This window comes from Mya arenaria, chromosome 13, assembly GCF_026914265.1.
Source record: "Mya arenaria isolate MELC-2E11 chromosome 13, ASM2691426v1".
In the NCBI taxonomy this organism is placed as follows: Eukaryota; Metazoa; Mollusca; class Bivalvia; order Myida; family Myidae; genus Mya; species Mya arenaria.
In genome coordinates, this window is record NC_069134.1 from 33,330,332 (window position 1) to 33,347,316 (window position 16,985).

Below are 16,985 nucleotides of genomic sequence, written 5' to 3' on the forward strand. Positions count from 1 at the left end.
AATTTAAAGTATGGAAGTACTTCTTATACCCTGATAATACTTTGTATTGTAGTAAATGATGCTGATATGCCAGTTGAAAAAAACACGTCCCATGCTCCGGCGACGTGCAAGTTTTGTGTAGGAAAAGATCAAGTCACTTTGTTGTCGTATGCTCGCAAGTTTTGTGTAGGAAAAGATCAAGTCACTTTGTTGTCGTATGCTCGCAAGTTTTGTGTAGAAAATGATCAAGCTACTTTGTTGTCGTATGCTCGCAAGTTTTGTGTAGAAAATGATTAGTCCAGTTTGTTGTTGTATGTTCACACGTTTTGTGTAGGAAATTATCAAGTCAGGTTGTTGTCGTATGCTTACAAGTTTTGTGTAGAATATGGTCAAGCTACTTTATTGTCGTATGCTCACAAGTTTTCTGTAGGAAATGATCAAGCTACTTTGTTGTCATATGCTGACAAGTTTTGTGTAGAATATGATCAAGCTCCTTTGTTGTCGTATGCTCACAAGTTTTGTGTAGGAAATGATCAAGCTCCTTTGTTGTCGTATGCTCACAAGTTTTGTGTAGAAAATGATCAAGCTTCTTTGATGTCGTATGCTCACAAGTTTTGTGTAGGAAATGATCAAGCTCCTTTGTTGTCGTATGCTCACAAGTTTTGTGTAGAAAATGATCAAGCTCCTTTGTTGTCGTATGCTCACAAGTTTTGTGTAGGAAATGATCAAGTCACTTTGTTGTCGTATGCTCACAAGTTTTATGTAGGAAATGATAAAAAATGTATGCACACAAGGTCTGTGTATAATAATCAAGCCACTGTGTTGTCGTATGGTCACAAGTTTTGTGTAGGGAATGATCAAGTCACTTTGTTGTCGTATGCACACAAGGTCTGTGTATAATAATCAAGCCACTGTGTTGTCGTATGGTCACAAGTTTTGTGTAGGAAATGATCAAGTCACTTTGTTGTCGTATGCTCACAAGTTTTCTGTAGGAAATGATCAAGCTACTTTGTTGTCGTATGCTGACAAGTTTTGTGTAGAATATGATCAAGCTCCTTTGTTGTCGTATGGTCACAAGTTTTGTGTAGGAAATGATCAAGCTCCTTTGTTGTCGTATGCTCACAAGTTTTGTGTAGAAAATGATCAAGCTCCTTTGTTGTCGTATGCTCACAAGTTTTGTGTAGGAAATGATCAAGCTCCTTTGTTGTCGTATGCTCACAAGTTTTGTGTAGAAAATGATCAAGCTCCTTTGTTGTCGTATGCTCACAAGTTTTGTGTAGGAAATGATCAAGTCACTTTGTTGTCGTATGCTCACAAGTTTTATGTAGGAAATGATAAAAAAATGTATGCACACAAGGTCTGTGTATAATAATAAAGCCACTGTGTTGTCGTATGGTCACAAGTTTTGTGTAGGAAATGATCAAGTCACTTTGTTGTCGTATGCTCACAAGTTTTGTGTAGGAAATGATCAAGTCACTTTGTTGTCGTATGCTCACAAGTTTTATGTAGGAAATGATCAAGCCACTGTGTTGTCGTATGATCACAAGTTTTGTGTATGAAATGATCAAGCTCCTTTGTTGTCGTAAGATCACAAGTTTTGTGTAGGAAATGATCAAGCCACTTTGTTGTCGTAAGATCACAAGTTTTGTGTAGAAAATGATCAAGTCACTTTGTTGTCGTAAGATCACAAGTTTTGTGTAGGAAATGATCAAGCCACTTTGTTGTCGTAAGATCACAAGTTTTGTGTATGAAATGATCAAGCTCCTTTGTTGTCGTAAGATCACAAGTTTTGTGTATGAAATGATCAAGTCACTTTGTTGTCGTATGCACACAAGTTTTGTGTAGGAAATGATCAAGTCACTTTGTTGTCGTAAGATCACAAGTTTTGTGTATGAAATGATCAAGTCACTTTGTTGTCGTATGCACACAAGGTCTCTGTAAAATTATCAAGCCACTGTGTTGTCGTAAGATCACAAGTTTTGTGTAGGAAATCATTAAGTGACTTTGTTATCGTAAAATTACATTATAGACGTAATTTTTTATCTCTAAACGATGACGTGTTCTTTGCTACGCTGATTTTATGGTGATTTTCAAGGCAATGCTTGTAGTGCTTTTTTTCAATGCCTTTCAACAGAATAATCCTACAGGATGCGAAAATCCTGAACACATGAAATACAAGTTTTAAATAATGCTGCATGATTTCAGTTAAACTGATTTGAGACAAAAAACGATAGATCAAAGTGCGTCGTCGTTGATATAGATCATCATTATAAAGCGTTAATATATTTATTATGGCGACCAAGCAACCGAAAGCAAGGCATTATGAACGAATTTTATTTCAAAGTCAACAGATAAATGACGTGCATATAATCGACCAGCGTTCAAAGAATAAGAATTAAACTAACAACATGTAATGTACAAATATGTTTGAGGGCTGTCCTAAATACTTTTCGAAACAAAACTGAATCTTAGGATTCAATTTCAAAATAAAAAAATAAAAAAAAACAATCGTACAAAAATAAAAAATAAAAATATGAATGAAACCAACAACATTGACGTACACATATTTTAAGGGTTGTCCTAAATACTTATTACCAAAACTGAACAAATTTTAGTTTTCATTTCTAAATTAAAAATAAAAATCGCACGAATATTATTTGGCACACATTTAGTAGTTATTTTGTTAAAAAGGACAGTTGTTTTTGTTTATTTCAAAATGAGAAGAGGTGAATACTTGTTCACATGCTGTAACATTGTGTACAAGCTTGCCGGACAACCCTCGTGCAAACAGTCGCAATACAAGAGGAAACAAAAATAACAGTTAACGAAACATGTCACTAAGATATGTAATAGTTGTATTAAAAAATACATGGAATTCGGCAGCCAATTGTATGTAAACTTTGGTTAAGATGCTACAGGTTATCTTTCAGCTGATTTCGTTGGATAAATATTGGTCGATCAATAAACATTTTGAATCACTTTTGATCAGACCGAAACACTCCACCGGTATTTACAAAACTGATATTGATAACGTCACAGTAATTATGTTAAACACATTAATTAAGTGTTGAGGCATTTTCATAAATAAATCAATCGCATTTTTATATAAACACAATATGAAAACCCTTATGAACATGGTATTAAAGTTGTGGAAATGAAGAATATTTTTAAGGCTACCAAATAATAATGAATATGTCGTCGCTTGGACACCAAAGACTCGAAAACACAAACTCAAAAGTACACATTTTAGAATGACAGTAATGACAGTTACACATGATATTCCGTGAAAAAAAGATCAGTGGTTTATCTCGATCTCAATACGAGGCTGGGCCTGGAATGTTAGCGGCCGTATAACCGGCACCCGAGCCGGGAACACCAGGACGATTACTGAACGGAAGTTGGTTGTTTAAGGACCGCAGTTGGCTGCCGTCGGTAATTTCGTATCCGGGACCCGATGGCTGGAAATTTGCAGGTCCAGGAACATTACCGGCGGAGTAGCCTGCGGATCCCGGAGCGCCGGGGTTTCCCCCGGAGACCTGTCCCGAAAGAGACCCTAATTGGCTGCTGTCGGTTATTCCGTATCCTGGTCCGGACGGTGAGAAGCCAGAAGCCCCCGGGACGCCACCCGGAGCGTATGACGCCATTCCGGGAACTCCTGAACCATCCGCGCCAGGGAAACCGCCGTTAAGCGTCGCTATTTGGCTGTTACACGTTATACCATACCCTGGACCAGAAGGAGAAAATCCTGATGAACCTGGAACACCGCCAGGCGTGTACGATGCCATCCCGGGCACAGAGCCGTCTGCTCCTGGAAGATGACCATTTAATGAACCAAGTTGGCTTGAGTCAGTGATTCCGTAGCCTGGACCGGAAGGCTGGAAGTTCGGCGCTCCTGGGACCCCTCCTGTCGAATAAGACGCCATGCCCGGCACACCAGTGCCGTCGGGTGTTGGGAATTGATTGTTTATGGAGGGTAGAGCCGGATCGTTGCCAAGCCATAGCCCATTATTTAGCGGTGTCGGCTGTGGTGCATTCTGCATTGGCGGAAGTTTAACCCTTGACCTCGAAGGTCCGTCGCTAACGCCTCGACTCTGGGCGCCCTGTCCACCGCCGCCACCTTGACCACCGCCAGATCCGCCGCTGTATGGCGACTGGCCAGGAACTCCCGGGGCAGAGTATCCGGCCGCTCCCGGAACAGAGGCAACGGCGGAAACAGATTTAAGCTTGAATATTATGGCAGCGGTGATAAGCCCGGCCACGACGACTCCCGCTGCAGCCCCACCGGCGATTATGGGGATGTTGTTACCGCTATCTTCACCTAAAGGAAAACGATAGAACAAGGTGAACGCCTTACGAACGAAGTATTGCGATTTAGCATCTCAAAGTAAATGATTAAACAGCACTAGCTTATGTCAGCCTGAACTTAGTGTTGCGTAGTTAATATATTACGTTAACATAAAGTACGCTAAAAACGTTCCCTGAGATTCAATTATATATTGGTGAATGAATTTCCAACAATAACCACTGATATATTTTGGATCCACGTATATATTATTCTTAAATTTTCAATTGAAATACAATTCTTACATTCGACAGCTGAATAGTGTAGTACATATCACATATAACATTTAGGTAACATAATATACCCGTTTGTGGATCCGCGCCTTCAGCTCCTGTTGTTACAGGCTGCACGGTTCTAGGCGTCGTATCGGCTGTGTTCGGCTTGTCTGTTGTAGGTCCCGTACCGGTAGTGCTCGGATTGTCCGTGGAAGTTCCCGTACCGGTAGTGCTCGGTCTATCCGTGGTAGTTTCCGTACCGGATGTGACCGTATTTGTTAACCCGGTTGTAGTACTGTCTGACCTTTCTGTAGTCAAATCAGTACCAATTGTTGTTGTATCTCGTGTGTGGTCCGTGGTACGTTCTGAACTTAATGAAACTGTAACTTGGGAAGATGGGGTACCTGTTATCATTGCTGAAGAAGTAAGTACCGTAGAAGATATACCTGAATACCCTTCTGTAGAGGTCAGTCCCGAAGAATGAGTACCAGTGTACGTCGTTGTTGTAGTCTGAATTGAAGACGGGGTACTTGATGTAGGGGTCGGTCCCATAGACTGTGTACCAGTATACGTCGCTGTTGAAGTCTGAGTTGAAGACGGGGTACTTGATGTAGGGGTTAGTCCCGTAGACTGAGTACCTGTGTAGACCGCTGTTGAAGACGGGGTACTTGATGTAGGGGTCGGTCCCATAGACTGTGTACCAGTATACGTCGCTGTTGAAGTCTGAGTTGAAGACGGGGTACTTGATGTAGAGGTAAGTCCCGTAGACTGAGTACCTGTGTAGGCCGCTGTTGAAGACGGGGTACTTGATGTAGAGGTAAGTCCCGTAGACTGAGTACCAGTGTAGGCCGCTGTTGAAGACGGGGTACTTGATGTAGGGGTAAGTCCCGTAGACTGAGTACCTGTGTAGGCCGCTGTTGAAGACGGGGTACTTGATGTAGGGGTCGGTCCTGTAGACTGAGTACCAGTATACGCCGCTGTTGAAGTCTGAGTTGAAGACGGGGTACTTGGTGTAGGAGTCAATCCCGAAGACTGAGTACCTGTGTAGGCCGCTGTTGAAGACGGGGTACTTGATGTAGGGGTAAGTCCCGTAGACTGAGTACCTGTGTAGGCCGCTGTTGAAGACGGGGTACTTGATGTAGGGTTCGGTCCCGTAGACTGAGTACCAGTGTATGTCGCTGTTGAAGTCTGAGTTGAAGACGGGGTACTTGGTGTAGGGGTCAATCCCGAAGACTGAGTACCTGTGTAGGCCGCTGTTGAAGTGGGTATTGAAGACGGAGTACTGGGTGTAGGGGTCGGTCCCGAAGACTGAGTACCAGTATACGTCGCTGTTGGAGTCGGTACTGAAGACGGAGAACTGAGTGTAGGGGTCGGTCCCATAGACTGAGTACCAGTGTATGTCGCTGTTGAAGTCGGAGTTGAAGACGGGGTACTTGGTGTAGGGGTCAGTCCCGAAGGCTGAGTACCTGTGTAGGCCGCTGTTGAAGTGGAAGTTGAAGACGGGGTACTTGGTGTAGGGGACAGTCCCGAAGGCTGAGTACCTGTGTAGGCCGCTGTTGAAGTGGAAGTTGAAGACGGGGTACTTGGTGTAGGGGTCAATCCCGAAGACTGGATACCTGTGTATGCCGCTGTTGAAGTGGAAGTTGAAGACGGAGTATTTGGTGTAGGGGTCAGTTCCGAAGGCTGAGTACCTGTGTATTTCGCTGTTGAAGTGGAAGTTGAAGACGGAGTACTTGGTGTAGGTGTCAGTCCCGAAGGCTGAGTGCCTGTGTAGGCCGCTGTTGAAGTGGAAGTTGAAGACGGAGTACTTGGTGTAGGGGACAGTCCCGAAGGCTGAGTACCTGTGTATGCCGCTGTTGAAGTGGAAGTTGAAGACGGAGTACTTGGTGTAGGGGTCAGTTCCGAAGGCTGAGTACCTGTGTTTGCCGCTGTTGAAGTGGAAGTTGAAGACGGAGTACTTGGTGTAGGGGTCAGTCCCGAAGGCTGAGTACCTGTGTAGGCCGCTGTTGAAGTGGAAGTTGAAGACGGAGTACTTGGTGTAGGGGTCAGTCCCGAAGGCTGAGTACCTGTGTATGCCGCTGTTGAAGTGGAAGTTGAAGACGGAGTACTTGGTGTAGGGGTCAGTCCCGAAGGCTGAGTACCTGTGTTTGCCGCTGTTGAAGTGGAAGTTGAAGACGGAGTACTTGGTGTAGGGGTCAGTCCCGAAGGCTGAGTACTTGTGTAGGCCGCTGTTGAAGTGGAAGTTGAAGACGGAGTACTTGGAGTAGGGGTCAGTCCCGAAGGCTGAGTACCTGTGTTTGCCGCTGTTGAAGTGGAAGTTGAAGACGGAGTACTTGGTGTAGGGGTCAGTCCCGAAGGCTGAGTACCTGTGTAGGCCGCTGTTGAAGTGGAAGTTGAAGACGGAGTACTTGGTGTAGGGGTCAGTCCCGAAGGCTGAGTACCTGTGTATGCCGCTGTTGAAGTGGAAGTTGAAGACGGAGTACTTGGTGTAGGGGTCAGTCCCGAAGGCTGAGTACCAGTTAACGTCGCTGTTGAAGTAGGTATTGAAGACGGAGTACTCGGTATAGGGGTCAGTCCCGAAGTCTGAGTACCTGTGTAGGCCGCTGTAGAAGTCGGTACTGAAGACGGAGTACTGGGTGTAGGGGTCAGTCCCGAAATCTGAGTACCTGTGTAGGTCGCTGTTGAAGTCCCAGCTGAAGACGGAGTACCTTTGGTAGACGTCGGTATCGAAGACAAGGTACCTGTAAATGATGCTGTTGAAATCGATACCGAGGACAGTGTACCTGTACGAGTTGCTGTTGTCATCGGTATTGAATACTGGGTGCTTGCCGTAGAAGTCGGTTCCAATGATGGAGTATTTGCTGTGGAAGCCGGTACTGACATTGTTGATGTTACAGAGTCAAATGATGTTGAAAATTCATACAACGATGTCGATAAGCTCTCTGTATAAGAAGAGAATATATCTGAATATGTAGAAGATGTTACTGAATCCGTAAACTGTGTTTTGATAATCGAAGAACTTAACAACGGTATATCTGTCTTAAACCAGTTTTCTATAAATTCCGGTCGCATATGGTAATATCTCTCATAAAAGTACGTCCAGCCATTTTGCTTATATTCGTCCGGTAGTTCTTCCCCAAATGGCGGGAGAAGATAAGCAGACGCGTGCACGAACTTCAGGTCGTCTGCGTACGATGGCAGGACTGTATTACACTCGATACATGTGACGTCACTGCTGCATGGTTTCGCCGTGACGTCATCTTCTACCACGGTGCTCGATGGTGTAATTTGGTCCCCGCCGGTAGATGGCAGGTCAGTAATTGGATTATCTGAAACCAAATGAATTAATATAGTTAGTCCCTAACAAAATAACCTCTATCAGGCGGGATTTTGACAGAATTCGCGACCAGGGCCGAACGCTTCTTGTGTAATAGACTGAAATGGACTGTCGGGTTGAACGTGCCGTAATATTTAGAAACCTTGAAAATCTCCGACATAACTGCAGTGTCGGGATTGAGAATATCAAATTTGCTCTTGTCTCTTTGCTTGATGGACCAAAATATATATTCATACAGTCGAAACTCGCAATATCGAACTCTGTTATCTCAATGTTCTGGTTATTTCGAACTGTTTGGATTTTGTTCGGTTTAGTAGTGCATGTTTGTATTTCGGTTATATCGAATGTTCGTTATCTCGAAGTTCGCCCCGAAGTCCCAATGACTTCGACATAGCGAGTTTTGACTGTAAGTATAGAATCATGTCCTAATACGCTCTAGCATTCTGCCATTGCTTAAGTCAAATTGACCTCGTTATGTATCGAACCACTTCAATGTACAACCGAGATCTAGAATTTATAGCTGCACTCTCACAGATATACCGTTTTGACAACTTTAAAATGAGTCAATTTTGCGTAAATCGCTGTAAACTGTTGATGTGAGACTGCTGACAAAAGATCAGATTGCAGTTTTCATATCTCCGTTAAAAATGTTTTATGGCTAGAAGCGTTACTATCGCTTTAAGGAAAATAAATAGATTTTGGCATAAAAACAGTAAATATGGAAACCTATTATGCGTATCTTTTGTCAGCAGTCTTATATCAATGGTGTCCGTACGTTAACGCAAAAAAATGACTGATTCTCAGACAAAAAAATAAAGAAAGTTGTCAGAACGGTTAATCTGTGAAAGTGCAGCTTTACGTCCTTAATCAGGCTCTTGGGAACATGCTCCTGTTAAAAAGTTTTTATAATGATTTAAACACGTCATAACATTATTTCCATACCAGTTATTCCTGGTGGGTTGTCTTGAAAACCTGGAAAAGAAAGAAATATATACTAAAAAGTATTTCTTTAACGCATTCAGTAGTTTGTACAATCTAGCAAAATATTTATACATATAATTTAGAATAATATTAATTGCATTTTATTCTGACGCGAAATTGTCATAAATGCTAGTTGTTCAAATACTATAACGAATGAATAAGTGAATGACGAAAGAATATGTGAATGATGAAGTGAATGATTAAGTGAATGAATATGTAATTGAATACGTCAATGAATACGTGAATGAATACGTGAATGGCTGAGTAAAAGAATACGTGAATGAATATGTAAACGATTACGCGAATAAATACGTGAATGAATAAGTGAATGAATACGCGAATAAATATCTGAATGAATAAGTGAATGAATATGTGAATGAATACGTGAATGATCACCTGAATGAATACGTGGATGAATATGTGAATGAATAGCTGAATTATTACGTGAATGAATATGTGAATGAATATTTGATTGACTAGATGAATGAGTACGTGAATAAAAATACGATTTTGTATTAATGAATCAATTGGCGAATGGATATGCGACTACATGAATAAATGAGTTAGTAATTTACCGAAAGAACGAACAAATGAATTAATGAATTAACGAATACACAAACGTACGAACGAATTAATAATTTTCCTAACAAAAAAGAGAAAAAATACCTCGTTTTCCACGGGACACAGTTCCGCTCGTAGAAACACACACCATTAGCAGTAGGAAAAATACTGCCATTATCTAAAAGATGAAAAAAAATATTTTGTTTAATTTGTATTATATCAAACCAAATTCGAAAATGTATTGAAATTTAACAGAAAGGAAGACGATGAGGAAGCTTTGTTAGTTCATTATCTATTTATATTGTCTTCGACCGGTTTTAAACAGAATTATTGTCTTGAAGACACAGTATTAGTGACTTAACCTACCAACCAACAACATAAAAAAACGAAAGAAGTACCCGCTTAAGATGAATACAGATATAATTCAGTACGATTTTTTTCACAATCATAGCTTTATAAATTTGTTTATAAAAAATTAAGGACTTGCCTTTTTATGTCATATTTATGTTGCTGTTTTCAAATTTCTTGTTAGTCCTTTATTCTCAATCCTTTAAACAATATATTTATTATAAGGAAGTGTTAGTTCCGATGAAACTCGATATCTTGCTAGATTTGATTTTGACGTCTTCACTTTTGTGTGAAGTTATTCTTACAGATCATTAATTTCTTTAAGATCTATTGTTTCGTTCCATTTAATTTTTACATTGTGTTTATACGCACTCATGTAGTATTTTGTAATATGGGTGAATATGGAAGAATAATTAATTTATGGAAGTCATGTTAATTGCAATACCGCTTATATATTCCTATGAAATAAAGATACTGTTTTCAATTCTTAGAATTAAGCACTGCATCTAAGCACTTCTACAGTTTGCTGTATTTTTTTCATAAAAAAAGTATCAAAAACACTTATGTCTATAAGTTTAAGAATGAAAGAAAAACCGCGTTTTTTCAGTACTTAGGGCAATTAGCCTAAAATGAAACTATAGCGTGTCAGAGGTAGCGGTGGGTGTAATCCTCCTCCTCCACTTCCTCATCATCATCCTCTTTTTATTCCTCCTCCTCTCCTTCTCCTCCAACTTCTCCTCCCCCTCCCTCCTCCTTCTCTTCCTTCTCTTCCTCTTCTTCTTATTCCCCCCCTCCTCCTCCTTACCTTCTTCTCCCCCTTCTCCTCTCATCATCATTATAATCATCATCAGCATCTAGTCATATCATCATCATCATCATCATCATCATCATCATCATCATCATCATCATCATCACAACTACCACCAACATCACCGCAACTACCACCACCATCATCATCATCATCATCATCATCACCACCACCACCATCATAATCATCATCATCAGCAGCAGCAGCATTAACATCATCATCAGCAGCAGCAGCATCGCATTGTCACATCTTTTCCCCGCAAATTAGCAATCTCGCATTTCCAGATGTTAATAGTGTCGAATGTTCACACCTTCGCCGCGAAAATGCGAAAACACGAACTGACAGAAATGGGCCACCATAGTAAAGTATGTTGTTTGTGTGTGATATCGGTATAGCCTAATGATCCTTATGTATTCCGGATCAAGGTACTTATCATAATATCTGATTAGAAATCGGCAAATGGTTATGACGAGCCAGCATGTATCTATCTATCTAGGTGGAATAATGGTAGATTGTTCTTTCTGACTGACGCACGACTATGTTCAGTGGCATAGAAAACAGACACATCTTGAAGAGAAAAGTGTGCAACAAACAAAAGTGGTGATTGACAGACATTTGAGGACTTCATCACTCAAAGTTTTAATATCAAACTATACATTAGGTTTGTTATAAAAATGGACATTTTTGTGTCAAGGAGTTCTAATAAAGTTTTATTGGTGCATATTTGCGTAGTTTTCTTATGTTTCATGGCTTCGGGAAATGGTGAGTAAGATAGATGGCTGTTAAGCCGCAGAAAAAGGACGTATTTTTTAAAAAAAAGTTTTGAAGGATCGCTTGAAAGTATGTCACAATGTTATGATAAATATTTTAATTGAAAGGCATTATATGTAACAATATAGAAAATTAATCAGTGAAAACGGTGAGAACAATGTCTATTACTTGTTTGTCAATATGTGTTCAATGTTTTGATACGGTTATCATTAAACCCGTCCTAACAGAATATAGAGATTTAAGTTTAATTTGAATGTATTTTCCACACGAAAGAGATAAAACAGGACCGTTTCATTTGATTTGATGATCAGCATGATGTTGTTTAAGGGAAACTATGTTTTTCAAAATATCCTAACATTATTGTGTTCATTTTCGGACCCCGTTCGATGTTTTTACTTTGTCCGTGCATACGAAATACACTCAGTTATTTATATTCTTGAATTCGTTTTAAGATTTAACTATGAAAAACATGTACAAAAATGTGTTTTCAAATTCGCATTTACTCTCAAAATTTCCATAACTCATACACACTTCACCTGTCTAAAACAGACGCGAGGGCCTCATAAAAAAATGATTTACGGTTTAAATGCATATTAACCATGTCCACATTCTATTTTTAAACCAATAAATTAATAAGCTTAATAACGAGATCGACGAAAATTATGGTGTCAAAATAGAAATGTTCGATTATATTTTTTTTTTCTGTTTGCAGAAACAAGTTTTTTTAAAATTTCATGTTTACTGTGTTTGTTTTAATGAAAGAAAACCTGAACTTTGAAGGTAACATAGCTCAATCGCACGTTTGTCTGTTTAGCTAATGTTTGTTTTTTTTGTAAAATAATTAAAGACATAAGTGTTTGTTGACGAAGAAAACATAATTCCTGTTGTTGCTGGCATCTTGCATCATCAGCCAGATTTACAGAACACTAGCAATAAAACTTCGAGAAACTGTTTATACCTGTAATCTTCAATACATTTAAAGATAGTTATCGTGGGCTCATATCATTTAAAATATCTTTCTTTAAATATGTTTCATTCAATACAGGCTGTTTGCCAATTTCAATGTTCAACCTCGTCTGTTTTCAAGTCCAAAAAATGATTTAAGTACTCCTATTAAATCGAAGAAAGAGCTGCAGATCACAAACGTATTTTATCATAAACATAATTTATTCGACATAAATATCCTACATTGCAACATTGTATAGCATTACCCACATGATATATTGAAGTGGATAAAAACGAAAGAGGGCTTATAATGTTTCTTTCCAGAACATACGCATTTAACATAATGTTCTTTTAATCGTCTCTGATTTTTGATTGATCCGTTGCATAATTAATTAGTGAAAAGTTTCATCTTAGTGATATTTATCGAATTTATAATCCATAGTATTTTCAAAATCCTTCATTTTTCATAAGATTTATTCAATATATATGCTTTTTGATATTTTGATCTCATTGTTGCTTATCATTTCATTATTGTCGTAAAAACCATTCTCTACAAATTCAACTTAGAAAAACAACAACATTTTTTCACAAGTATGCATTATGGATATGTGGTCGCTATACTAGATCTCTTGGATTCATCTGTCTTGAATTATAATTTTGTACATTAATAAAAACAAAATTGTATACAATGTATATGGATAATTCAGAACATTCGTCCTTTCCCTGCACACTCAATGTTTACATTTTATATATTAAATTAACTAGTCTATCAATATATTATTAATTTTAATATGAATAACCACGTGGAAATTGATGTACACGCTTTATTATTTATATGTTTACCGTATATTTGATGATCAAATATCATGTAAGAAAATATGTTTCAAACACCAAGAGGTCATGCTCGTCTGACCAAACTACAGGTTTTGTAGATGTGGTTTAATTTTTCCTTGCTACCTTAGTGTGTTTTTGAATGGATAATTAAATAATTTATAAAATACTTTGTGTGTTTTTCAGACAATATATAGAAACTTCAATAATCATAACAAATCTATTTTTCAGGTTGGTTATTTACGTCCAAGAAAAAAGTATGTTACGGAAGTCTGGGGTGCTTTTCTGCTGCGAAACCTTTCACAAATGCAGGTGGTCAGCTTCCGCGTGCTCCTGACGTCATTAGCACGCGCTTCTTTCTGTTTACTCGGAACAACTCGGACATTCCCGAAGAACTCTTGCTCAACGATAATATTCGGAAATGCGGTTGGAAGTCTTTCTGTGAATCGAAAGACATCAGAATCATCATCCATGGATATATGGATTCCATCGAAAGACCATGGGTGAAGAAGATGGCGAGGACTTTATTAAAGCAAGTGAGTTTAATTGAATTATCCATATATTCTGCATTTTGTACCCGTACCAATATGATTTGATTAAAACATCTGCACAATTGACGCTAGCTCTACCTATTATAATATTAAGCATATGTATTGCTGCAGAACCTGAATTTGAAGTCTGAGCATACCACTATACAGTAGTATATGTTGTTCATTATTGTACATTTAATTATCTTGAAACACAAATGTTGTACAATATAGAGTTAATTTATAGCGATTGCAATGGGTCCACGTTTAGTTTATTCGAGTTACATGTACCTTTTTATTCTACTATATACACAATTTACTTGTTTTAGGGCGATTACAACGTGGTGATTGTGGACTGGCGGTATGGCGCCCGGGAGTACAACTACCTCCAGTCCGTCGCAAACATACGTGTCGTCGGGGCACAGGTCGCCCAGCTGCTTGAAATATTCAAGCGCCTGTATGACACGGATTTCGGACGAGTGCACATTATTGGCCACAGTCTCGGCGCGCACGCGGCCGGATATGCCGGAGAGTATGTGGAAGGAATTGGTCGGATTACAGGTAAAGTGTTATATGCATGCAATTACTATGTTTTCTGAGATTCAAGCAACACCAGAGTAAACTTACATAAAACGAAATTATATTTATATACTATTAGTAATGAATTGGTATGAGCCTTGGATTAAGCGAAGTCCGTTTTGCCGTTTGGCGTAAAGCTTCAGTCTGTATGGTTTTACTTAATTTAGTAGGTACATTTGTAGGAACTTTGAAAACTGTTGTCTGAATAAATCGTTATCTAATAAGTCATTTGGCGATGATTGGTGTAGAAGCTCCTTTGACAAACATTTGGTATACAAAAATAGCTTTATGCCACGTTAGGTCTGGACCCCGCCGGCCCTGCATTCGTAGACGAGGACCCGGAAGTACGGCTGGATCCTATGGACGCTTTGTTTGTTGACGCTATCCACACCGACGGAGAGCACCTGTTTAGTGGAGGTAAGCTAATTTATTTGTTAATGAAATTATGTTCCGAGAATAGGGTGGTGGGGGCGGGGGCACAGGGCACGCAAAATCCAGCTTACATCGCCACTCACCACTGTTTGTATCGGTTCTAACGTGATTTATGCCTGCCCAATATTATGAACTGGGTTGGTCTTTAGTAACCAACATCAGGGTACCTTAAATTTCGACACGAACGGAGGTCACATTGACTCAACACCATTTGTTCCATCATATATTTGCCACGATGATTGTTTTTCATACGTGACGTTGTTGACCACCTTTGTGTTTTAATACTAAACTTAATATAACTTTCTTTTATAAATGAACAGGGTTGGGCCTCATGCAACCCCTTGGGACCGTGGATTTCTACCCTAACGGGGGACGAGATATGCCTGGATGTCCAAACACTTACTTCGCGAGGATGACTGAGCTGTTTACGGGAAACTTTGGTAGTATTCTATTATATGAATAGTAGATAATGAATTTTAGTGGAAACTCACTATGTCGAACTCTGATATCTCGGTGTTTGGGTTATGTTCAATTATTTTCGAATGTATTGAGTCTAGTAAGACATGTTTTGTGTTACAGTTGTATTGAATATTCGTTAACTCGAAGTATTTACGGAGGTCCCAACGACTTCGAGATAACGAGATTTGACTGTATGTATAGCATATATTGTATAATTCGAATACATCAGATATCGAAACTTTGTAGCAACTAATTAATATACAATGTTCAAATATAAAGAACAACACAAATGCAATCATACGTTTCAAAATTTCAGACTTGGTACAAAACTTCGCCTGCAGTCACCTACGCGTGTTGAACTATTTCACGGAGTCCATCACCTCAAAATGCCGGTTTACCGCCCACCTCTGCCCGAACACCACCCGTCTCACGTCCGCTGAGTGTTCCAAGTGTGGTACTGATATGCCATGTGGCGTAATGGGCTACCATACTGACGTGAACATGACCTCGGGGATTTACCTTGTGTCTACGAATGCTAAATATCCTTACTGTCAAGGATAATTGTGTTATGCTCTTCATTATTTATGTCTATATTAGAACCGCAGCAAGCAGAAAGAGATCTAAGGCCAAAATTAATAAATACATGTAGTTCGTTTCCCTTCCAACTGTGTGGGTAGGTGGGTAGTTTTGTTGTGTATTTCTCTTCCTATATTAAACTTTGACCACCGGAGACGCTAACAATCGGTTTGGGATATTTCGTGAGTCGGACGATAAACGCCAAACAATCTAATAATTAATTTAGGCCTTATTTTTAACTACATGTATGTTTAAGGTATCTGTTTTGGCATCTCATCAAATATGTTATTCCTAAAAATCGTTATCTACTTTGAATGGCATATTTTCAATGGTCCTTACAATTGGACTTTAAAGACGTCACATCATTGTCGCCGCCATTGTTTTTACGTCACGGGGAAATTATGACGTCATATTTCCCGACTACGTCAGCACTTAAAGACTTATATATCAGCTTGTTGAGGTTCACACAAACTTACCTGACCTTGGCAATTATCAATGCAATCTGTATATGTTATAGAACATTATTGCTCGATTAAATGAGTCGGAATGTGTTGTCATATTGTAATGACAAGATTTTCTATATATACCATTGTGTGCCGTGAATAAATATGACAAAACATAAACGTAGTTTATTACTTGAGCACAAGTTTTCTTTAACTAAATGTTACGGTTGAAAACAAAATACCCATGGAAAGTCCGGTTGTGTCGTAAAATAAACGTAGAATGGCGATTTCGGTTGACTACTGTATCTTACTTATGACATGTTTTTAAGAAGATGACAGCAAATTAACCAAACATTACCAAATTTATATATCATTGCATGAAGATACTATAACATAGTATGTGATAAAGAAGAAAAAAAAATGAGCAAACATGCACAACATAGCAAATTATATTTTCGTTCCACGGATTTTTGGTTTAGAAAAAAAGGGAGCGGAGCAAGCATAAACATTTTTTTCTTTCTTAAAATCAAAATAAAGGCGATAGTTTTCAACATATTTCGCTTTAACCCATTTTAAAGCTGCACTTTCACAGATATACCGTTTTTTACAACTTTTTTTATTTTTTGTCTTGGAAAGTGCAAATTTTTGCGTAAATATCTGCAAACCAATGATAAAAGATTGCTGACAAAAGATCAGATCGCAGATTTGTATATTTCCGTTCGAAAATTAGTGTTTTATGGCTTATACCGTTACTAACAGTTTAGGAAAAATGCATAAAACATAAATTTTTGAACTTAAATATATATTATATATAGATACTCTGCGATCTAATTTTTGTCAGCACTCTCATA

The 16,985-nt window shown here is 38.9% G+C and overlaps 2 protein-coding genes across 2 annotated transcripts; one reads left to right on the forward strand and one right to left on the reverse strand.

Moving 5' to 3' along the window:
* Positions 1–2,297: 2,297 nt before the first annotated feature.
* Positions 2,298–10,010, reverse strand: LOC128214971 (mucin-2-like). Its single transcript, XM_052921692.1, has 5 exons — positions 9,903–10,010; positions 9,521–9,593; positions 8,816–8,845; positions 4,626–7,865; positions 2,298–4,297 (listed from the first exon to the last, which is right to left on the reverse strand). Exons 2-5 carry the CDS (start codon positions 9,588–9,590, stop codon positions 3,294–3,296), a joined length of 4,344 nt encoding a protein of 1,447 aa, XP_052777652.1. The 5' UTR covers positions 9,591–9,593; positions 9,903–10,010; the 3' UTR covers positions 2,298–3,293.
* A 1,033-nt stretch (positions 10,011–11,043) lies between these two features.
* LOC128214412 (inactive pancreatic lipase-related protein 1-like) lies at positions 11,044–16,300 on the forward strand. Its single transcript, XM_052920875.1, has 6 exons — positions 11,044–11,333; positions 13,350–13,654; positions 13,975–14,206; positions 14,525–14,641; positions 14,977–15,096; positions 15,432–16,300. The coding sequence occupies exons 1-6, from the start codon at positions 11,246–11,248 to the stop codon at positions 15,674–15,676; spliced, it is 1,107 nt and encodes a 368-aa protein (XP_052776835.1). The 5' UTR covers positions 11,044–11,245; the 3' UTR covers positions 15,677–16,300.
* Positions 16,301–16,985: the final 685 nt, after the last annotated feature.